The sequence below is a fragment of the Marmota marmota genome, unplaced genomic scaffold (genome assembly GCF_001458135.2).
Source record: "Marmota marmota marmota unplaced genomic scaffold, marMar, whole genome shotgun sequence".
NCBI lineage: Eukaryota > Metazoa > Chordata > Mammalia > Rodentia > Sciuridae > Marmota > Marmota marmota.
Window position 1 is genome coordinate 2,970,486 of NW_026000174.1, and position 25,729 is coordinate 2,996,214.

Here is a 25,729-nt window from a genome sequence, read left to right on the forward strand (position 1 = left end):
TAGCATGCTCTTTTTAGGTCTTTAGGGAATAGACCAAGAAGGGGAATAGCTGGGTCAAATGGTGGTTCCATTCCCAGCTTTCCAAGAAATCTCCATACTGCTTTCCAAATTGGCTGCACCAATTTGCAGTCCCACCAGCAATGTACAAGTGTACCCTTTTCCCCACATCCTCGCCAGCACTTGTTGTTGTTTGACTTCATAATGGCTGCCAATCTTAAGAACCAATTTTTAAAAAATGAGTATCAGTAGCAGGTACTGGATGTATGACTGAATAACACAATGCCTGCTTAGCGTGCACAAGGCTCTGGGTTCAATTTCCAGCATTTAAAAAAAAATCAGTAGTAAGAATGACAGAATGTAAGTTAAATTTAAGGGGAAAATACAATCCACTACAAAAAGAATCTATAAAAACAGGGGCTACTTTATTTCATCTATCTCTTTGTAACTCTTTCAGAAAATGCCCGGTACACAGTGCCAGTACACAATAAATATTGGTGGAATACGTAAGTTATTCTCTGTACTTTGTGTATTTAAAATTCTTCATAATAAAATGTTTACTAGAAATAAATATGCTTTATAAAAAAGCTTAAATAATTTAAATACAGCAAAAAGTTTACTTTTCTCCAGGGAAACTTAACACTTTGGGGGTGTATTTTCCAGACATTTTTCTAAATACCATCTATGTGGGATACTATAAGTATTGTTTTAGAGCTTGCTTTCTTTGGCATGGCATTTTATTTTTTAAATAATTTACTAGAAAAAAATTATTTTCGTGAAGATTGAACCTAGGACCTCACGCATTCTAAGCAGACACTTTGACACTAAGCTATATTGCTGGCCCCTTAAAAAAAAAAAAGTTCTTTTGAGACAAAGATTCTGTCATTCTTAATTCAGTCCATTCTCAAAAGGTTATGTGACAAATCTGCCTTTAAATTCATGATGACCACAATTGTCAAAAATGTGCCTTTGGTTCTATACAATAAACCCTAAAACTTTCCCTAGTCCATTCATCCTCTTTCTTTCCTAAAGGATTTAAAGCCCTTTTAATTTAAATTTCCAGTATCTTTTCCTTTCTCTCAATTTTAGCTAGTGATCTTCCTTCTTATATCACTGAGGAAAAGAGAAGGAATCAGGAGAGAACCTGCACAAGTTATTATCACCACATCCACCAATCTCCTGCACCTGTTCCCATAATCCATTACCCTTGCTAAGGTGAACACCTCCACCTGTGCTCCTTTTTCTACTCAAGTAAGTACTTCATGGGCTGGGAATGCACCTTAGTTGTAAAGTGCTTGCCTAGCATGCACAAGACCCTGGTTCCATCCCAAGCAACTCCACCAAAAAAAAGATACTCCACTCTTTGCAATTCTCCACTCTCTCCTAAATCTCAGATTTTCCCCTCTAGACATTAAGCTGAAATAAACCAGGCACACTGACAGAACTACTGTATGATCCCACTTATATGTGAAATCTAAAATAACTGAAATTGTGGAAGCAGAGAGTAGAATGATGGTTGTCAGGGGTTGAGTTGTAGAGGAAGGGAAACAGGGATACATTGTTCAAAGGGTACAAAGTTTATGTACAGCACAGAGACTATACTTAATAATGTACTCTATACTTGAAAATTATTAAGTGGTTAGATCTTAAATGTCACCACAAAAAAACTTGGTAAGTATGTGGGCTAATAGACATGTTAACTAGGCAGATTAACCTAGCTGGATTTAATCATTTTACAATGTAAACATACATCAAAACATCATCTTGTACATCATATAACCTTAATGTCAATTATAACCTTAATAAAGTGGGGAAAAGAATGAAATGTGTATTACCTGAGTGAAAGAGTCAACTGACGATACAGCAGCATTGCCTACAGGAGTCTGCTGAGCCATACTGTTCAGTGATTCCACTGAAATTCCTATCTGAGCAACAGTTGGAGTTCGGACAATATTCATGGCTCCAAACGGATGTTGGCTTCCTTCTCCTGAAAGAAATTAATGTGTGCCACATATTCCAAATTTAACTTATATTCAAATTCCTCTGGAAATAATTTAATCTCTGGTCTGTACAAAGCAAAAAGTTCTCTTATACCCAAGTTTGTCTCTTTTAATATAAATGCAAAAGGCTACTTAATTTTTTTAGCATACTAATAAAGTATAAAAGATAAAAGTTTTGCCCCAGAAAAATATTTCTTTTCTAAAACTTGCCCAAAACTATTACAGCTACACACAATAACAGAATGAGAAAAATGAGGATTAAAGATTCAATTCTGTATAATTATGTAGGAAGTATGCTTTTAAACATCTTTAGAACTAATTTTAGCATTCTGATTATTCTATTACAGAAAGATCTTTAGATTGCCATTAACCACCAATAAACAATATAGCATGTTTTACTAACTGCCATGGATCTACTCATTCAAAAGCTGATGCTGCTATCAAATAGACAATAGTGAAATTTGCAGTTTACTCATGAAAAATATTTAATTAAACTTTTCCCCTTTGTTCAAAACTATATCATTAAATATACACCTAAGACACCACCTCCAAGTGCCAGCCAATCTCTTTAAGTGATTTTATATTACTATTTTATGTCCTCTCATTTCAGCTTTAAGAACTTAAAAACATTTTTTTAATATGGCTGGTATGCAAGCAACTACTCAGTTTTTGTTTATCTGGGAATGTCTCCATTTCTCCTTACCTTTTTTTTTTTTTTTGGTACTGAGGACTGAATGCAGGGGTGCTCAACCACTGAGCCATATCCCCCAGCCCTTTTTTTATATTTTATTTAGAGACAGGGTCTGAGTTGCTAAATGCCTCACTAAGTTGCTAAGGCTGGCTTTGAACTCACAATCCTCCTGCCTCAGCCTCCAAAGCCACTGGGATTACAGGTGTGTGCCACCGTGCCCAGCTCTCTTTACATTTCTGATAGTTTTGCTGGACACAGAATTCATGGTTGACAACTCTTTTCCTTTCAAAATTTTGTCATTCTATTACTGTCTAGACTTTATTTATCATCTCAAAACAGCTAAAAGGATCCTTGTATGTAATGAGTTACTTCTTTCAAGGCTTTCAAGATTCTCTCTTTACTATAATGGTTTAATTGTGTCTTTGTGTGATTTTCATCAAGACTCAATACTCATCCAGGCAGTCTACAACTCTGCCCTAGTCTCCACTTCCAGCTGTGCAGAGCCTAAAAGCCAGGCTGAGGTGCAAGCTTTGAATCTTCCTGGTTTTGTATGGAGTATGTATATAGGTCAGGGCATGTATGTGCCCTTTCAGATTCCCAAGCGTGTATCAAAAAATTTCAAAGCCCTTATTCTCCAATGCTTCTCATTCTGGCTTTCATCCCAAGCTTACTCCAACTCCTGTCCCATGCCTCGAGCAGCAGTGATTGATTTATGTCTGTAAATGTTTTTTGGCAAACATCCCAGGGTGGTCACCTTAGCACTGGAAAAATTCCTGCTAGGTAAGTTAAAGGCAAGGCAGAGAACCACCAGATACAAAAAAAAAAAAATTTGATTACAATTCTTTGTAAATGAGGTCCATTTGCTCCCTGTACCCATACCAAAAATGGAGGCTTATTTTTAAGGTTACCCATAAGTTGAGGACCAGGGTATGGAACCAGGGTAATTAAACCTCAGCAACTTGGGAGACTGCAGTAGGAAGATCACAAGGTCAAGGCCAGCTTCAGCAATTTAGCCAGGCCCTAAGCAACTCAGCAAGACCCAGTCTCAAAAATAAAAATAAAAAGGACTACAATATTGCTCAGTAGTTAAGTGTCCCTGGGTTAAATCCCCAGAACCCCCGCACCCCCGCCAAAAAAAAAGAGGATAACAACAACAACAACAAAAACAGCAGAGCAAGTAAAACATTCAGCATATTGTTAGAAAACAAAACACACATTATATCAAGTTCTCAACAACATTCTAAGAGTAAATGCAACAGCTTTCTTCTTTTTTTGTGTTGGCGATTGAACCCAGGGGCACATAATGATTGTGCCATGTCCCGGGCCCTTTTTATTTTGAAACAGGGTCTCACTAAGTTGCTTGGGGACTCATAAAGTTACAAGGACTGGCTACGAACTTGTGATCCTTTTGCTTCAGTGTATCAAGCTGCAGGGATTACAGGCAAGTGCTCTCACACCCAGCTGCAGCAGCTAATTTTTAAAGACTGTTTCTCAGGGTATCCCTCCTTCTTGTAAGAGCCTAATGCAAAACATAATGCAAGAGAAGAAATCTTACAGAAAGCTAGTTTTTTAATCTCAGTATACAAAGAAAAGTAGTCATCATCATTTGCTATTTGGGTCTAATGGAACCTTTTAACAAAGAATGGTTAGAAAGGGAGTAGGTGTATAATTCAGTGGTAAAGCAAGGACTCTTGGGTTCAATCCCCAACCGCCCCTCCCCCACAAAAAAATAATGTTCAGAATACATGTTGGAAAAAAACTTTATTTGAATTTTATTAAGTATTTAAATACAGCAAAACTAGATATCCATTTCATTTTTTTTCCTTATTTTTAATTTATATAGGTGAAATGGGCATGTCTTCTAAATACTAGTACTCATTGGCCATCAGAAATGAACATGAAATATCCATCTTATAAGTTAGACCTCTAATAAGTTCTAACTTATGGTTACATCTTGTTCATTGTATGGCCTATACATTGTCAAAATGAAATACTTAAAAGTCTGAAATTTTAAAAACTGTAATGGCTCATAATTTGTTCAAGTAAGGATGACCAATCTCTGATCATAATTTACAAAATACTCTTATTTTTAGTTTATAAACATTATTTCCTTTCAATCACCTTTGTATATACACCCACTTTTAGCATTTTTCTACTTACAAACCCTATCCAGTCAAATTTAAAGCACAAATATACAAGATGAAAGAATATCAACATACATCTTTTAATACATGTTCAAGATATTGTTAGAAAATACTGCATGATAATTTCTTCTTCTTAAATGCCTAAGTACCCATCTTTTCTTTTGGTCCTTTGTTCAATAATCAATTATTTGAGTAAATTCAGATGAGATCATTCTCTGAAGATTCATAATCTGAAATTTTGTATATATGAATAACTTTACCATCATTAGTCTAGACTACATTTAGCTCTTTGGATTTGTTTTCTAATTTGTCTAATAAATGTAAAATGTATTCTGTCAGTTTTTTCTCTTTGCCATTGTGAATGAAATACAAACAGTATTAACTTCATATTCTATTTAATAAAAGTTAAAACCTGACCATAATGATGGCCTTGTCTCCTTTTACATTTCTTTAATGTTAACATAATCTTTTGACCAATGCAATATGAAATTATAGTTAATGAAATGAATAATAAAGATGCACAGACCAAATCTGGCCCACAACCAATTTTTGTGTATGACCTCGGAGCTAAGAGTGGTTCTTAAATTTTTAAAGAGTTGTTTAAAGTGGAATCATAAGCCACTGAGATAATTCAGGGGCTGTAAAACCTAAAATGCTTACTATCTGATTCTTTACAAAAAAGTCTGACAACCTCTGCTCTAAGGCAGTTCCATCATTCTTCCATTTTTATTATTTTAGCCCTTTTCCTTTTAGTATAGTTGAGAATTGGTGAGTAATGATGAAATAATTTCCTGGTTGAAACAAAGTACTTCAAGATAAAGAAGAAATAAGATCACTAATATTTCCAAATGCATCTTAGGTTTATAAAATGATCCAGTGGACCTACAGAGTAACTGCAAGATAAAATGAGGTTTTTTCCTATTAAAAAAATATAAATAAATGTTCTCTGTATTCTTTGGAAGAACTCTACAAAAGAATAAAACTCAAGAAATAACAATCCTTCTGATGGTTAAAGTGCTCAAAAGAGGAACTAAAAGTTCACTGGCAGAGATAAAGTAACAGCAAAGAAATGAAGGCTAAAGACAAGTTATGGCAAAGGAAGGTAATTTAATAAACAGTAGCATTTCAATATGATTGACATATGCTATAAGTAATATAAAAACATCTTAATTATGTCTGCTTAACAGTGTACTGAATGTAAAAATCTAGAAATCATATATTTCTAAAATCTTTTGGCTTCATTTTTATTGACAGCTTGACAAGACTGAAATTCATTTTTCACTAATGCATATTCTAAGCACTGTGTGACTCTCAAAACTTTGTTACCAATAAATATCTTAGATAAAAAAAAATGGTTAAAGGGGCTGGGGATGTGGCTCAAATGGTAGTGCGCTCGCCTAGCATGCGTGAGGCACTGGGTTCGATTCTCAGCACCACATAAAAATAAAATAGAGATATTGTGTCCACTTAAAACTAAAAAATAAATTTTAAAAAAAATGGTTAAAAAAATGGATAAAAAAAATTTGTCCATTTTGGATGTCTGAAGTGTTATTAAAGGAGCATCCACCACTGTATCATACAGAGCACAAAGTCAAAGCCATAAACAATCCCTATTTTCAAGGAGCTTATACTCTAACAAGAAGGAGTAAAAGTCACTTAATTGTTCTGAACTGGTTTTGTTATCTGGATGATTTCTAAGAGCACTGACATTATATGATTTTATATAAACATAAAAAGAACCACTTATTATTATCAGGGCTGGGGTTGTAGCTCAGTGGTAGAGTATTTGCCTAGCACATAAAGGCACTGGGTTCAATGCTTAGCACCACATAAAATAAATTAAAAAACAAAGGTATTGTGTTCATCCACAACTAAAAATATTTTTTAAAAAAACACCTATTAAACATCAACTGTGTGCCAAGCACTATTTTTCATTCTGCATACATAAATACTTTTATTAACTACATTTTACTGAATTTTCCTTTAAGGTTAAAGATCTTGGTCAAGTACACACCCCTAACTGGGTGTGGTGGCACACACTTAATAGTACCAGCTACTCTGGGAGGCTAAGGCAGAAGGATCAATTGAGCTAGGAATTTGAGACCAACCTGGAAACAAAGGAAAACACCATCTCAAAAAAAAGAAAAAGAAAAAAAGAGTATACCACCAATAATGAGTATCTCCACGGTTCAAAACAGATTTGTCAAACTCCAGAGTCAAAACTTATTCCAGTTCAGTCCATTATTCTTTTTATATTAAATTCTAAAGTCTGAATTTTTATTCATTACTTACTTTACAATGAAGCCAGTCAAGAAATGTCACAAAGAGGTTCCCACTCTGACTCACTAATTCCACTTCATATAAATACACTAAAGCATCTTGGAGCTTTTGTTGTCCTTTCTAATCCCCTTGACAACCTCAACTCTATTTTAAAACAAAACCTGAATTAGCTTAACTGTTTCTTTCTAGTAACTGAGCTGAAGAAGTGAAAGACCATAAATGCCTAATGTAGAGAAAGCTAAAAGCAATGACATTAAAATATGGCATCAAGACCAAAAAGAGAAGAATCATGAAGAAGAAATTCAGACAATGACTTATAACTCTAATTTTAACATTTGCAAAAAAAAAAAAAAAAATCTTCTTTTTAATGTCACTGTTACGAAATACAAAGCTAAGCAATTATGCCAGATCAAAGATTAAGGTGTAACAAGAGTAACTGCATGTTCCTGAATGGATCCTAGATGGAAGTGCAGGGTAGAGGGATTTACTAAAAGATATTATTGGGACAACTGGCAAGCCTTTAAAGTAAACTGTATATTAGATAATAGTAGTATAATTCACATTAAATTAGCTGAATGTAATCACTATACTATGCTTATATAAGAAAGAGAACACTGTTGATCTAGGAAATATCTACAAATGTACTTAGAAAAAGGGAAATGATGTCTATGACATATTTGCCAAAGTTTCAGAAGAAAAAATACATAAATACAAAGATAAATAAAATATAGCAAAAACGTATGTGAAGAAAGTATAAAAAATTCTTTGTGCAATCCTTAAAATTCTCCTCTAATTTAAAATTTTTCAAAATAAAGTTTTCTTTAATCCTCAATGAAAAAAAATAAAGACCAGAATTGATATTTTTAAATTTTGATACCAAATTAACAGTACCTCACAATAGGGATGTAACCAAAATAAAATAAGGTAAAACCCACTATATGGTGCCCAATTTACTCTAAAGGCCTAAAACATAAAATATTAGCCTTTTCTCATAATAAGAATATTCTACAAAACTCTACTACAGTACTCATTCATATAAACACATATAATTCTCTCTTTCTTATACCACAGGTGAATTGAGAAACTATTTCTTCTTTTCTGCTAAGTATAATTACATATTAAAGTGCTACAGACATAATAAAATATATTTGTAAAGCTCTACATAAGTGTTTTTATATCTGACCTAATGTCCTACTCCCCCACCTGCTCTTCCAATCTTGGACTCTTCTGTTTCCCAGTCTCCATATAATTCTCCACTGTAGATGTCACTGGAATTCTCCCTGACTGAGGCATTGAGCCATATCCTCCTTGTCTCTTGAAACACTTTACAAATAGTTAACCTACAGAGAAAAGGAAGGTTTTAAGTTGAACTTTGTGTGTATGATGTATGTGCATGGGGCTTAAATAAACTCTTCAAATAGTATATGAACTCAACAAATATTTATCTTTGACAAACAAATGCATATAAATATGCATAAAGATACATAATATAAGTATTTTCAGTTACTTATTTTTGGTAAGAGAAACTATTTTCTCCTTTCAAATTCAGATCAAAGTTTTAAACCACAATTTAACAGATACTGTACTCGTGTTCCTGATATATCATGAACCAAAACTTCTTAAAGTTAACATTACATGGCATTTTCTTATTCTTAAATGTTACAGCTTTTAACAGATGTATAAGTTATAATAACCAGAAATCAGTAGATCCTGTATCTGAGTGCTGAAAACAATGTTAAGCTTTCTTAAGATTTTTATAATTTAATGTTACTAAGGCTAGATAATAATTTAATGTTACTAAGGCTAGATACCACTTTCAGTATACAGGTAAGACATTTTAAGGAAAAACTTCAAAAAGCACTGGAACAATCTCAGTATAAAACTAGACAAAAATATTTACGTATATGCAGAAAATGAATTTTTAATTCTAATTAAGGGTACCTTTTACATAAGTTGAGATATGCAGGCTATCACCAGGCATATTTCATTGAGAAAATTAAAGATGTATCTATTGAGTAAATTCTCGGGACAACCTGCACATGTTTACATGTTTCTGTGGACCTAATAAAATCAAAACAAAAGTGAAGCCGGTACAATGGCACACACCTGTAACACCGAGGCTTGGGAAGCTGAGGCAAAAGGATTACAATTCAAAGCTAGCCTCAGAAACCTAGCAAGGCCCTATGCAACTTGGCAAGACCCTGTCTCAAAATAAAATATAAAAATTTTTGTCATTATATTCAGAATTTCACTACATGAACCAATAAGCAAGGAAAACTGAAGGTAAGACCCTATAAAAATAATCAAATTCAGTTTCATTGTTGAAAATATAGATTACTTATTATAGATTATTTATTTCTATTATTTATTATTCTATTATTATTATTATTATTATTATTATTATTATTATTATTATTACTATCATTACATTACTTCTGTAACGTTAACTCATGGAACACTGTAAAAAGTTAACAATGAATATTATAATCTCTAGAGGAACATTTAAAAAAACTAAGGCAGTCAGGTGTGGTGGCATCACCTATAAGCCTAGCAGCTCAGGAAGCTGAGGCAGGAGGATCAGAAGTTCGAGGCCAGCCTCAGCAACTCAGCAAGGACCTAAGCAACTTAGCAAGACCCCATTTCAAAATTTAAAAAAAAAAAAAAAATAGAAAAAGGGTTGGGGATGTGGCTCAGTGGTTAAGTGCTCCTGTATTCAATCCCTGGCACAGCGCACGTGTGCCTTTACACACACACACACACACACACACAGAGACACACACACATAAAAAAAAATACTAACACAAAGGAATATAGCTAAAAATCAGAAGCTATATAGAATAAAAAATACACAATCCTAAAAAAAAGAAAAAACACACAATCCAAATGAATGCCCAAAAAAGGGGAAGAGGAAAAAAGAAAGAAAATAAACAGCAAAATAAAAATGTTAAGCAAAGCTGGGTTTGGTTTACAGCTGAATGTGGAGTAGGTGCCCAGCATGTGCAAGGCCCTGGGTTCAATCTCCAGTATTGGATGGGGGTGATGGACTAAATACCTCTTTTGAAAAATGGGGGTTATAAGAATTGGTTCAATCACAATTGCCTGAAGCTATTTCAGCAAGATTCTTCCCTACCCTAATGTGCTAGTTAGCTAGGTTTATTCAAAATACTCAAACCCCCCAGGCTTGAAAAGGGTACCTCAAAAGTTGAGGAATCTATTACAAGTTCATCTAATTTTGTTATTTTAAAAATACCATTTCCTAGTAAGAATACTTTAATTTTTATATATAAATTAAGAATTCTCATACTTTCAACATTCAAAAGGCTCTTTTCAGAACAACTTACTGGTTAAAAAAAATTTTTTTTTTTTAACCCAGGCAGGAGGATCACAAAAAAAATTTTTTTTAACCACTCTAAGATTTCATCTCACTCTAGTCAGAATGGCAGCTATTATGAAGTCAAACAACAATAAGTGTTGGCAAGGACATGGGGGAAAAGGTACACTCATACACTGCTGGTGGGATTGCAAATTGGTGCAGCCAATATGGAAAGCAGTATGGAGATTCCTTGAAAAACTTAGAAGGGAACCATCATTTGACCCAGCTATCCCACTCCTCGGTCTTTACCCAAAGAACTTAAAAACAGCATACTACAGGGACACAGCCACATCAATGTTTACAGCAGCACAATTCACAATAGCTAAACTGTGGAACAAACCTAGATGCCCCTCAGTAGATGAATGGATTTTAAAAAATGTGGCATATATACACAATGGAATATTACTCAGCAATAAAAGAGAATAAAATCATGGTATTTGCAGGTAAATGGATGGAGTTAGAGAAGATAATGCTAAGTGAAAAAAATTTTTTCTTCAACAGCATTTTACCATTTATTGTTGATGTGTACTGAGTCTCTAATTTATGCTGATTTAATATTCTCTATAAAACATTGTGCTTTAGCATGATAAATATTGCTTGAAATTTTTTTTCATTAAGAAACAGTGGCACACACCTCTAAAAACTGCAACTAAGGAGGATGAGGCAAGAGAATCTCAAGCTCCAGGATGGCCTCAGCAACTCAGCAATACCCTGAACAACTTACCAAGACCTGTCTCAAAAAGGACTGGTGATGGATGGACATCATTACCCTAGGTACGTCTATGATTGCATGAATGGTGCGACTCTACATAGTGTACAACCAGGGAAATGAAAAGTTGTGCTCCATTTGTGTACAATGAATCAAAATGCATTCTGCCATCATGTATAACTAATTAGAATTTAAAAAAGAACAAAGGAAGGGGGGGATTGGGGTTGTAGCTCCGTGGTAGAGCGCCTCCCATTTGTGAGGCACTGGACTCGATCCTTAGCACCACATAGTAAATAAATAAATAAACAAACAAACAAAGTTAAAAAAAAAAGATTGGGGATGTGGGTCGGTAGTAAAGCACTCCTAGGTTCAAGTCCCAGTGTCAAAAAAAAAAAGTTATTTTCATAGATTAAACTATCAATAGCCATTTTCTAATGGAAATGATTTTTTAAAACAAAATGAAACTATTTTTTTAAAATCAGAATAAAAGAACTTGTCAGAAGCTTTGGGTTTAATCCCCAGGACCATAAAATAAATAAATATATATTATTATCATGTAAACCCATTTTCTCATAATGGATCAAGGATCAAGAATTACTCTGAGATTGGGTTTTAGACTGTGTTATGCAACTACACACACATACACACACACACACAAATCTCTCTTTGATATTATTCCTAAAATTTCAGTAATATTAATTAGGTTAATTTTATTTATTTATTTATTTACTTATTCACTTATTGTACCAGGGACTGAACCCAGGGGTGCTTAACCACTGAAACACATCCCCATCCCTTTTTATTTTTATTTTTGAGACAGGGTCTCCCAATGTCACTTAGGGCCTCACTAAATTGCTGAGGCTGGCTTTGAACTTGTGATCTTTCTGCCTTAGTTTCCTGAGTTGCTGGGATTACAGACATGTGCCACCATGCCTGGCAGGATTAATTTATTTTTTACTGCAAAATTTTCTCCAGATTGAATGAGATAACACAATAAGGAAATGTTAGGATTCATATGACCCTAGAGTGCCTCTCCAACCTCCTAAGGGAAACAAGAGAAAGGCAGCCAAAGGCAATGCAAAAAAATGGCATGAAAAAGCATCTCCTGCAGGGAATGTTGATCACAAATGAAAAAGGAATGTTGTGGCCCCCTTCCAAACTCAAAATGTTGGCAAAGCTGTGGGAAAGAGGAGAGAAAATAGGTTTGGACAGTTAAATGAATAACTTAGTAAGTATGTCTCTAAAAACAATCATATGCCCTGGTCTACTAGCCAGTGACTAAGATTCCAATATTCAACTTAATCAATGCATATGATTAAATAAACCACTAAAATTCTCTACTTTCAATTGTTATATAAACAAAACCTATCACTTTATATTTAAGGCACTATAATCAGGTCCCAAAGGCTTGTCAAACCAAACAGTCTCTCTTTCCTAATTAGTTGCTCCTTCTTCTGTACTGCTTATTACTATAATATATACCAGTATCCATGCAATATTTCTACCATTTCCTAACTGGTATTTTATTATTAAAAAAAATTAGAAAAGTATCTATTTCTATTTATTTCTTTCCTTTTTAAATCAATACATAAATATTCATAAATATTATACGTCACTTTTTTAAAAAGAAGTTTGGGAGCACTCAAGTGAGCATCAAATGAAATTTTCAATGATGAATGCACAAAAAATTATTCATGACTTTCTTTTAAACAAACAATCTAGACTCACTGTATATACATTTGGCAAGAGGAGAAAAAGAATTTCAATAGATATCTTGCACTAAATATAAAATTCAATTCAAACTGAATCCCAGATATAAAAGCAAAATCTACAATAAAATTTCCTCAAAGATTTCCTAAGTCACAATAGCAAGAGCACAATCCAGAAAATAACATATTAAAAACTTGGACTATCTCAAAATTTAAAAATTTCTGTTCTATAAAAGACACCATAAGGAGAAAAGACCAACCAATGACTGGGAAAAAAATATTTTCAAAATCACATATCTGATAAAGAACTTATATCAAGAACTTTATATAGGGCTGGGGATGTGGCTCAAGCGGTAGTGCGCTCGCCTGGCATGCGTGCGGCCCGGGTTCGATCCTCAGCACCACATACAAACAAAGATGTTGTGTCCGCCGATAACTAAAAAAAAAATAAATAAATACTAAAGTTCTCTCTCTCTCTCTCTCTCTCTCTCTCCTCTCTCTCTCTTTAAAAAAAAATTTTTAAAAAAAGAACTTTATATATATACACACACACACACACACACACACACACACATATACATAATCTCAAAACTCAAAAACACCCAATTTTTAAAAAGAGGTAAAAAATTTGAACAGACATTCATCAAGAAAGATATACAGACAGCAAAAAGAACACATAAAAATAGTCACTATCAATAGAGATTAAAACCACAATCAGACGCCACTACAGTAAAATAACACTAGAACAGCTTAAGCTGTAACAACAATGTAGAGGAACAGGCAGTTTTATACACTGCTAGGTAAAACATAAAACAGAACAATTATACTGGAAAATAGTTTGATAGTTTCCTAAAAAGCAAAATATCCAAGTACTATATGATCTAGCCACTGTTCAGTAACCCAAGGGCATATTTCCATGCAAAGATCTATATACAAACATTCAAAGTGGCTTATTTTTATAAGCCAAAATCTAGAAATAATCCAAATGCTTATTAACAGGTGAGTGAATAAACAAATGTATCAATATACATACAATGGCAGACTACTAGCAATAAAGAAGAATGAGCTATTGATACACCTTGCAACATAAGACACTCTGAAAATAATTACAATGAATAAAAGAAGTCAGGTAAAAAAGAAGTATATACTGTATAATTTCATTTATATAAAACTATAGAAAATACAAACTATTTTATAATGACAGAAAATAGGTCAGGAGTTGCCTACAGCAGGTAATAAGTTCATTATCTTGACTGTGATGATAGTTTCACAGGCGTTATGATATGTCAAAAGTTATCAAACTGTATACGTTAAATATGTGAAATTTATTGTATATCAACTAATCTCAATAAACCTATTAAAATCTGTTAACAAGGCAAACTTTCTTTGTTCTTTGGAAGATCTCTTATGAAAGATTAAAAGCCATGAGATATTAGTCTCTGCTGAAAAAGAAAACTAAAGCCAGGAATGGTGGCTCATGGCTATAATCCCAGCAATTTGTGAGGCTGACGTAAGAGCACAGCAAGTTCAAAGCCAGTCTAAAAAAAAAAAAAATAAGCGAGACCCTAAGTAATTTAGTGAGACCCTGTCTCAAAATTTAAAAAATAAAAAGGGCTGGAGATGTGACTCAGTGGTTAAGTGCTCCTGGGTTCAACCTCCAATACAAAAAAAAAAAAAAAAGAACTGAGAAATTTAAACTTATGGTTTAATAGATTCTGATGTTATATCAATGCTTAGAATATATCAGATATAAATCAAATGCACACACACATCCATGATTTCACAATTCTTTTAAAAGTAACTTAATTACTTTTTTTTTTTTCCCCTGTGATGCTAGGGATTGAATCCAGGACCTAGTGCATGTGAGGCAAGCACTCTACCAACTGGGCTATATCCCCAGCCTAACTTAATTACCTTTCAAGATGCCAGAGAATATTCCTTATGCCATAAAAAAAAAAAAAAAAAATCAACTCATTTTTTGGCCATTCATATGTAAAGAGAAAAACATCAAGCATTTATTCTGTTTTTCTTATAAGGATTCTACCTCTGAAATTCAGGTAGATAGAGAGTAGCATAACACATTTCTCTTTACAGTTAATAAACAAAATGGCAAAATAGAATATCATCATTCTATCCAGGCATGGTGACACATTCCTTTAAACCCAGAAACTCAGGAGACTAAGGCTCACAAGGAGGCTCACAAGTTCAAAGCCAGCCTCAGCAACTTAGGGAGAACCTGTCTCAAATTAAAAAGAAAAAAAAGGAGGAAGGTGCTGGTGATGTGGCTCAATTAAGTGCCCCTGGGTAGAGGGGATAGAATCATCATTCTGACTAACTCTATTGAGTTAGTCAATTTAGATACTGTATATGAATGTCTACTAATTACACACACACAAAGAGAGCTAACTACATGCGATGAAAGAACATGTAACCACCAATAATAATTCTGTCAAAAAACGTTAAAAATCAATTCAAATGAAATATGGTAAAACCTCTAAATCCAACTAGTTTACTGGAAACAAAGACAAAAGAACACATTAAACCTTTAATTTTCATAAAAGATTTTTGAGACTTTTAACAATCAAATGAACTATGAGGATCTTTCGTGGATGTTAATTGAAATTATTTTAAAACTTTATATACTCATAAAACTTTTGAGACCATTGGAAATCTGAACACTGATCACGGATATTTAATTTGCTATTAAAGAATTATTGTTTAATATTAATTGCAATACCAATGTATTACAGTTTTTTAAGACTTTAATCTCTTAAATACACATAATTTATTTATAGGTTGCATGCTGTATTTAAGAATCTGCTTCCAAACAATATGAAATAACATTATCCATGAGTTGGTCATCTCTGAAGCCAAGTGATGGATATAATATTCTGTTTGATCTGATTCTGCATATACTTGAATTTTCTACAATGAAGTTTTTTAAACTTCTCAGTTAAATTTACTTTGTAACTACTTTCTGTACATAGATATAAAGATTTCAGCTACCAATTTTAATTTCTTTATTGATACTATATCTCTTCAGGACTTCAATTTATTCTTGAGTCTTTTTTTTTTTTTTTTTTTTTTTTTTGGTAACTTCAAGTTTTTACATTATAGCATTCAAACAGGTCTGTGACCTAAGCATATAAAAAATTGCTGACCCATGAAATTTCAAATCAGTTTGTGCAACACACAACTTTTCATAATTCATACCAATTTTTCCCAAGCAGACTCTACCTGGTACCATTCTGAGCACACTGTGCTTTCCAACTTTTGTCTTATGCTGATTATTACCCACAGCTAGAAAACAATGCCCAATAAATCTCTCACAGGTCTGAAAAATTCCTACTTGTTTAAAAGCTCCAGTATCACTTCCTCCAAGAAACCTGCCCAAACCTATTTGAGTTAACTGCACACTTCCTTCTCTATTCTGCCTCAGCACTATTACGTTTTCATTCTTCCAATTACTGGACTATAGAAATGTCTTCTATAAGAATATATTTCAGGCAAAAACATAATCACTTTATTTTAATTCCTACAGTAGATACTCAAAGGTTTTTGTTAAATACATAAACATGTTATCTACACGTTCCCTAAATATAGTTTTTCCTTGGACTCCATTGACACTGTGTACAAAAGTTTATATTTATATTTTAAGAGTTTTCAAATATGTTCATCCAGACTTAAGGGAACCCAAGATTCAATGGAAGTGATAGCTAATCTAGTTCCAGTCTCAAATTTCTTCACAAAATACCTCGAAGTGTAAAAGTGAGGATTACTTCCTTGCAATATCAAAAGAACCAAAATCAGAACAATTTGGAAATCAAATCTAAGAGTTCAAAAATCTTAATGGAAGAAAAGAGACACTCCCATTCTATTTCCTATAATCTTAGTTTATTACAAATCATAAGACCCCTCTCCTTAATAAAACACCCACACAGAAAAATCCAGAGAGAGTTACTTTCAGTAGTTCTCTCAAGGGGCAGAGAATAGGAGTAAGGACCAAGAAAGGTTTTTACTTATTTCAAATGTTTCTGTATCATCTGCTTTAAAAAAAAAAAAAAGGTACATATTACTAGCAACCAAAAGAAAAAAAAAAAAGTAACAGTTTAAAAAGCTATCATCTTATGTTAGAATAGTTAAGAAATTAAGTTTAATTACAGAACTATTTTAATATTATTCTTACCAGATTTAAGACCTGAAATTTTGAAGATGGCACTTGGTTTACCATTCGTGACAAATCCTAGGAGTTGCCATACTGGCATTCCATTTGAATCAGGATAGGAAAAGTAGACAGATCCTCCCATTCCCTCAGGAAATGGAATCGTTCCGAGCATAAAAACCACAACATGGTTGATATTTTCATAATCAGGCAAGTCAAAAACAAATTTATCCTCTGCCACTTGCTGTGCAGCTGTCTGTACCTAGAAAATAAGAAACTCCTCTTAGTTCAATGTTTGATGAGTTTCTGTGATACTTATGCTATCGCTATAAATTATGACATCAGCATAGTCAATTATCATGATTATATGAAGTGTGTCTGACTAATCTGGTACTCTTAATTATGAAACTACCAAATATGCCAGAAAGTGTTAACTTTATTATATAATAGAGTCCAAAAATACATATTTAGCCTTAATATATATGTAATCTTTTCAAAATACAACTATATTCTTTCAGAAGTTCCCTGAAAGGATTTTAATAACTACAATTTCACAATGTTGTAAAAATGAAAGGTTCTTCAAATAACATTATCAAGCTCATATCACCCAACTTGAGAGTATAGAACTTCAAATCATTAAAGTGGTTAAGCAATCCAGAAGTAGCAATTATTTGAAGATTCTGTATTTGCAAACTCAGATATAACTCAAAAATCAATGCTTACTATTACTTCTGCAGTCATTCATGGACATTGTCATCGGTAAAACAAAAATTTGAGTTGCCTGACTTACATATTCCCAGCTGAGGTAAAACTAGGCTATGCAGTACCACATTTCAGCCTGCATACTGTAAACAAATATTTTTCATAGTCTATTTGGTGCCATGTTTGTTTGCATTTTTGTACTTTTTGTCAGTGATTTTGCTATTTAAAATGGCCAAGATTTATAAAGTGCTGGTTAGTGTTTCTAACTATAACAGAACTATGAAATACCTTACAGAGAAAACCCATGTGTTAGATTAAGTTTTGTTCAGGCATGAGTTATGCTGTTAGACCACGAATTGAATATTAATGAATCAACAATGCATATTAAATGTCTTTTTGATGTTTATAAAAAGAAACAAAAAAAATTGTGATAGTTGACAACAAAGGCTGAAACTAGAGGCTCTCAGGAATGTACCCCTATAGTTCCACTAGGAGCAATAGTCCAGTATTTTTTCATTTCAATGGTCATGCAGACTTGTATACAAAATATAAAAATTCTTCCTTAAATTCAGTATGTGGGAACTTATAAAAATTCCCTCTTCAGTCAATTCATAATCTAATTGTTTTAGAACTGAACATTAATTTATAAACTAATATATTAAAATTTGAGAAATCTATTGATATTTCACTACATAATCATTGCCACTGCATTTATATTCACAATTCAGTGAATCCTAATCTTGCACCAAAGACAATTTAGTAATAAATGATTTTTAAGTAATACCTGCACAAATTTAAAAAGGAAAATGCTTCACATAGTGGTCACAACCCTATATTTTGAAAAAAAAAAAAAAAAAACTGGCATAAGATCTGCAATGATTATCCAGTGAAATACAGCACTGTCAGAGAAAAAAAAAAAAAGTTATACTTTTAGAATAAAAGTACTGATAATGCTATTTTATATCCATTAGCAAAGAGAAACATTAATTTTGACAGCACTCAAGATAGACAGGCTGTCAAGAATTTAAATACAGTTTGTCTGGTTTTTGCTTGACAATTATTATATACCAAAACACCAAATCTGAATTATTACTATTACCTCTGAAGACTAAATGGTCAATTATTATTTAACTATATACAATTTATTTTCTGTTAACAGTATTTGCTAATTGTTACCAAAATATTTCCCCCTCTGTAGTATCCTATCTAATAACAAAAAAGAATAAAAAATATATTGCTATATAATTCCATCTATTAGTTACAAAGTAATATAAATTGCTCTAAAATTAAATTCCCAAGATGTCAAAACTGTGTTTCTTTAAATATTTTTTTAGCTATAGATGGATACAATGACTTTATTTCATTTGTTATTTTTTATGTGGTGAAGATAAAACCCAGTGCCTCACACCTGAGGAAAGCATTCTACCACTGAGCCACAACCCCAGCCCCCACCTCCCCCGCAAAGCTGTGTTTTTAAACTCAAATTCTGATTCACTCTTCTGAAATTTTCTGACTCAATTTAAATTCTCCACTTTAAACATAAAGAAAGAAACAAAGGAAGAACAAAAATATAAACCAAACTGCCAGCATGAGTATTAAATTCTGTTTCACTGATTTATAGCATGCATATAACATTAGGGAGCATGGAAAACTGTGGTTTTAGTCTTGAATAACTATCAGGAAAAATAAATACTTTTTAAGTGTCAACCCTGTACAAGACACCAGACATTCTAGAAATTTGCACTTACTCTAAATCACTGACTTTAAGAAAAAAGTTACCTCTCTTCCAAGAAAAAACATTCAAGGAATGAAAATTAGGTTCATAACTTGAGATGAGTGGTTTCCTTTTTCTGGTAATAGAATAACATAGGTAAGTTTTGGGATGTTGCAAGGTCTGTATGCCCTTCATTTTATTTATATATTTTAATACATATATTTAGAATATATAGTCTACATATATATTCTATTATATATTATATAATTACATTCAATATAATATAGAATTTAAAAGCCAAACACCCTTCTCCCACCAAAAAAAAAATCTTGTCTTGACCAGGAGTGGTGGTGCATGCCTGTCATCCCAGGAACTCCTGGAAGATCAGGCAGGAGGATGGCAAGTTCCAGTTTGTTCTCAGCAACTTAGCAAGACCCTAAACAAAAATCAAAAAGGACTGGGGATGTAGCTCAGAGGTAAAACACCCCTGGATTCAATCCCCAGTACCCATCCACCTCCCCACCCTACCCCCCAAAAAAGCCCCCAGTGGTTGTGAAGAAATCCCTACTGAATATCCACAATAGAGATTAGGTATTGGGTAAATAGACACAGATATTACTATAATTAATTTCCTTCCAAATTAGTTGACAATATGATAAGTGGGATTCCATATAGCTCTTTTATTCTTTAAAAACACATTTTAAATGTCATTCGTTAATGAAACTCACTCATCTGAGTGCCACACTCCTCCCAAACTGAACCAATTTCCCTATCAAGAGCAGGGTAAAACCAAAATTATTTCACCAGGATGACCAACTACCACCATCCCACAGGGACCTCCAAGTCATTGGAAGGACAAACTTTCTGAGGCCAGTAGTCTTCGTAGTTTCTTAGAATAACGCATAGAATACAAATGTAACACCAAGAGTTGACTTAAAAATCAAAGGGGCTGCAATATTTAACAAGGCAGGGAAGGGGGGGGGGAAAGAAAAAAAGAAAAAGAACTCTAGTAAAATGTGTCAGTCTGAAAAGGATATATGGATGGTTTCTACAGAAGCAAACAAAATTCACTCTCCAAATTATTCTTAAACAATTCTAGACGCCGATCTCATTAAATTATATGATCTGGCAAAGCAGTTTCTTCTGACCAATAAAGGAAACATTTTGTTCGCATCTTTCTCTGATTATCTAAGATATGGCTCACACATAAATTTCAGGCGTTTTTATCAGCCAATTTCCAATAAACACATTTTTACTAGGGACCTTCCAAAGAGACCTAACAGCTATACAATGCCTTAATCTCTGACAGTCCGGTGAGAAGCTGGATTAAAATCTAAAATTTATGAGTTTAGGCAAGCATTTATACTGCCAACAGAGCTTAAGTTTCTCAACTGCAAAATGGGAGCAATGACCATTTTACGGATTACGAAGGTTAAATCTGAAATACCAAATAAACGTTACGCAAAAAGAAACTGACAAAAAGGGTGCATAGCACTAGGCCCAATACTTGGTACAAATTGCACCCTCAATAAATGACAGCTAATATTGTGACTAATGTACAAGTAAACCTGAACAGAGAGCACCCCAGCGTCCCAATCCCCAACCCACACATCCAGCCAAAATTTTTATAGAGGCGGTTTCACAACGTCTCCAGCACCGAGGTCCCACCCTGCTCCGACAGGTTCGCTTTCTGCATCCAGACCCCTTCCTGATACCACCCAGCCCCATCCTCACCAGCCTCCCCGCCACCAAGCAGCCAAACATGGCGGCGGCTCCGCTCAGCCAGCAGGGACCCGAAGCTGGCGACTAGCAGTCCTGTGGCTAGCGCCCTAGAGGAGCCCAAGAACCTTCCAGACTTTACGGAAGGGAACTTGTCCCTCCACTACATAGCTGCAGGACCAGCGGCAAGAACGCCTTCAGTCCCCACGACCTTTGACCCTGCTTCCCAGCGCGAAAAGCACTTCCGGGTCTTATGTCCACTTCCTGCTACTAAAAGAGAAGGGCATGCCAGCGTCAGTCTAAGACTACAAGTCCCATAGGGCCCTGAGCCGCTTCCGGGAAGAGAGAGCCAAGTAGACTGGAAGGTTGGCATTGGTCCCATTTTGGGTCCTCACGCACTCTGGATCCAACTTTCTAAAGTAAGGTCCCGGGAGGAAACGTTTAAAACGTTTTTGTAACCGTTTAGAGCGAACAGTGTGGTTCTACAATAATCGCTTCACTACATTCTTAGAAAAGTTCTATAAGTATCACTAACTCATGAGGAAGAGGTTCAAAGTGGCCAGCCCCAAGTATTTACACAGCAGTAAATATTGGAGCCTGAACTGGAGTCCTGATCTAAATCAGGAATTCTTACAGCTACACGGAGTTCGGAAATAATTTTTAAGAAGTTGTTTGTGCTTATTTACAATTTTATTTTAGATCTTCTCAAATTCCCACTAATATACTTGTAAAACTGGGCAAGTCATATAAGTGTGTGTTTCAATGGTTCAGTCGCAAAATGATTGTATCTTTCTCCTGGGGTTGCTGTGAGGATTGATTAATATATACAAAATACTTAAAATAGATCCTTGCAGTAGTTTGTTTTATTGTAAAATATCCACCTGGAACATGGGGATACCTTTTTCTTTTCTTTTTCTTTTTTTTTAATATTTATGTTTTAGTTTTAGGTGGACACAATATCTTTATTTTTATGAGGTGCTGAGGATGAAACCCAGTGCCTCACGCTTGCTAGGCGAACACTCTTCAACTGAGCCACAACTCCAGCCTGGGGATACCTTTTTCTATATCATCCATGAAGAGATCTGTTTACATCCTTCATCTATAGAGAAGGATCATTTTTTAAGGATTAATGTAAAAATTTGGTACCCTTTCACAATAAAAATTATCAACAGTGGCTGGGGATGTAGCTTAGTACTAGAATGTTCACCCTGCAAATGCACCGCCTGGGTCTCAATCCCCAGTGATGTAATAAATAAATAAGGAAAAGAAGATCAATAAGAACTTCTTCAACCTAATAAATGGCATCCGCAGAAACCCACAGCTACCATACACTTAAGCATGAACGATGGGATTCTTTCTTCCCAAGATCAGGAAGAAGACAAAAATATCTTCTCCAGTCACTGCTACTAAATACTGTATTGAAAGTTCTAACCAAGGTAATTAGGCAAGAAAAACTAGTAATTTCAGCAAAGTTTCAGAATATGAGATCAGTATACAAAAATCTAATATTTTTATGCACTTGTATAAATGATCAAAAAATGAAATTAAGAAAACCATTCCATGCTGGTGCAGTGGCATATACCGATAATCCCAGTGATTCTGAAGGATGAGGCAGAAGGATCACAAGTTTGAGGTCAGCCTCAGCAACTTAGGTAGACCCTAAGCAACTTAGTAAAAACTTGTCTCAAAATGAAAAGGGCTGCAGTGTATCTCAGTGGTAAGTGGCCTTGGGTTTGTAATGCCAGATTTGTGGGACCCCAATAGACCTCCAGGAGCTGAATCCAATGCAAGCTCGAGCCTGGACTCACAACCATTTCAGAGGCAGAGGTCCCGAGGAGTGAGTCCTGGCCCTTAGTTCAGTGAGGATTTGTAAGTTTGGGGGGGATACTCTATGCATCACAACATCACACAGCAAATCATTTCACACCTGGGGAAATTCAAACAACAGCTCTTAACATTGATTAGCACATTAGTCGGACGGGAACAAGTTGGGTAAGGGTGATTGGTGAGTTCAAGAGGTGGATAAATTTGAACTGATAGGTTTAGGCTGCGAGGGGTGTAAGTGCTAAGCTACTTGGTTTCCTAACTGTTATCAATCACCAAAACTACTGGGAGGGTCACCTGGCATTTCAGATATTTTCCCTGTGTCATGCTGATTGGTGGTTGCTAGGGGGTTGCTCACCTAGCATAAGTGAGTCAGGAACACCTAGTGCTACAAATCTCTCCTGTTATTTAAAACAACTCAGCAGGGTGGGTATGTGCTTAGGAGTGCTCTGTGGGTTTTTCCAAGGACAAGGGTCACGCCCCCTCCCTCTGGACAGGTCTTGAGGTAGAAGCTGGTTTCTCAAAAATGGAGTACCCCCCCTCCTGAAAAAAATAATGAAAATGATTCCACTTATGCTAGTATCATAAAGTTAAGAATAAATTTTACAACAACAGCAACAAAAAAGTGTAAAATATATACTCTGAAAACTACAAAAAAATTGTTTTGTGCAGGTACCTGGGTTTAAACCCCAATCAGTTGTTTCTGTCTTTCTCTTTCTCTGCCTCCCCCTGCCCCCGCCCACATAAGAAATTGTAAAAGATCTAAATAAATGGGAAAACACCTCATGTTCATGGGCAGGAGACAATATTAAGATGGCAATACTCTCTCTATTGGTTTACAGATTCAATGCAATCTCTATCAGAATCCCACCTAACTTCTTTTGTTTTCCTACAATACTTCTTTATAGAAATTTACAAACTGCCAGATTTTGTGGTGGTGAAGCCAGATTTAAAGGTAGGTAGTTAGTGTAGTTAGATAAATAGGGTCTAATATCGAGTATGATAAAGAAAATGGAGACCATTATGAGAATGGAGTCCAGAAAGCTAGAGCTTGGGGAAATTGAAATGTTAATGTCCCCAAGGCCAGAACCCTTCCTAAGGAACTGTTAATGAAACAGCTCCCAGGAAAAAATGAAGTATTAATCAACCACCCCAGGCCCTTCCAGCCCAGATTACTCCTTCAGTCCACCTATCTCTCACCTTTTGGCCTTCCCATCTGCATTCTATCACTGCAGGGTAAAGGGAAACAAAGGACAGGAATGTGGGAAGACTAAAAGAAGACCTTAGCTATAAAAAAGGGAAGACCTCCAGAGAAACTGATGTGACTCCATTTTTGAGAAACCAGCCTCTACCTCAGAGCAAAGCCTGTCCAAGGAAGGGGGCGTAACCTTTGTCCTTGGAAAAAGAGAGCACTCCTAGGCACATACCCACCCTGCTGAGTTGTTTGTCTGCAAGTAACAGGAGAGGTCTGAGGCACCAGGTGTCCCTGACTCAGTTAGGCTAGGTGAGGACCCATAGCAACCCCCTAGCAACCACCAATCAGCATGAGACAGGGAAAATACCTGGGATGCCAGACAACCCCCCCCCCCAGTAGTTTATGGTGGTTGATAACATGTTGGGAAACCATGCAGTTTAGCACATACATCCCTCATGGTTTAAACCAATCACTTCAAAGGAACCCCCCTCTCGTACTAACCACTCACCCCTACCCAACTTGTTCCCGCCAGTGAATGTGTTAATCAATGTTAAGAGTTGTTGTATCCAAAAAAAAAACCTATAAAATCTCACTGAACAAAGGACCAGGACTCACTCCTCAGGACTGCCGAATCGGAAATGGTTGTGAGTCCAGGCTCCAGCTTGCAATAAAGACTATTGTGTGATTGCATCGGATTCAGCTCCTGGAGATCTATTGGGGTCCCACGAATCTGGCATTACACTCCCCCTTTCACGGATTCCGCCTTTCGGGTCCCCTTCTTCCTCTGGGAGAAGTCTTTTCTGCTGTCCTTTAATAAAGCCTTCCACTTTCCACTCTCCACTAGCCTCCATGTGCTTCTCTGGTGTTATACTTCAGCATTCCGGGAAGCAAGGACAGTGGTATGCACCTGTCATCTCAGCTCCTCAGGAGGGTGAAGCAGGAGGATTGCAAGTTCAAGATCAGTAAGGGAAATTTACCGAGACCCTGTCTCAAAATAAAATAAAAAGGGCTGTAGTTCAGTGGTAGAGCACTTGCTCTGGGCTTAATCCCCAATACTGCAAGAAAAGAAAAAAAAAAAAAGGAAGGAAGGAACAAATTGAAAACCTGATTCTAAAATTTATAAGCAATTGAAAGAATAGTCAAAACCATTTTGAAAAAAAAAAAAAAAAGTAAGTTTCACGCTTCCCAATTTCAAAACAAAAAAAGCAACAGTAATCATGCCAGTATGGTATTAGCATAAGTGTAGACATATAAATAAATGGAACAGAATTGAGAGACCAGGAATAAAATCATGTTTCCATGGTCAACTGATTTCTAACAAGAGTGCCAAGATCATTCAATGCAAAAAAGAATAAAAAATATTCTCTTCTAGAAATGATGTTGAGACAGCTGGATAGTCACAAGCAAAAGAATGAACTTGGACCCTTACCTCAGACTATATGTAAAGTTTAACTTAAGATGGGGAAAGGTTGGACAATGGGAATTAAGCTATCATTAAATAGGAGAGATA

General features: G+C 35.0%; 1 protein-coding gene across 4 annotated transcripts in view; it reads right to left on the reverse strand.

Moving 5' to 3' along the window:
- The window catches only part of Hikeshi (heat shock protein nuclear import factor hikeshi), a 25,870-nt gene extending 4,422 nt beyond the window's left edge, over positions 1-21,448 (reverse strand). The window contains exons 1-4 of one of the 4 annotated variants that reach the window (XM_015477330.2): positions 21,216-21,448; positions 19,547-19,617; positions 17,090-17,327; positions 1,833-1,984 (exon numbers count right to left, since the gene is read on the reverse strand). In XM_015477330.2, coding sequence (XP_015332816.1) covers positions 1,833-1,984; positions 17,090-17,327; positions 19,547-19,567 — 411 coding nt within the window. In that variant the 5' untranslated portion in view covers positions 19,568-19,617; positions 21,216-21,448. Of the gene's footprint in view, positions 1-1,832; positions 1,985-8,315; positions 8,453-17,089; positions 17,328-18,551; positions 18,568-19,546; positions 19,618-21,215 lie in introns of those variants that run through there. The other 3 variants (XM_015477329.2, XM_048787946.1, XM_015477331.2) reach the window with 3 other exon arrangements.
- Positions 21,449-25,729: the final 4,281 nt, after the last annotated feature.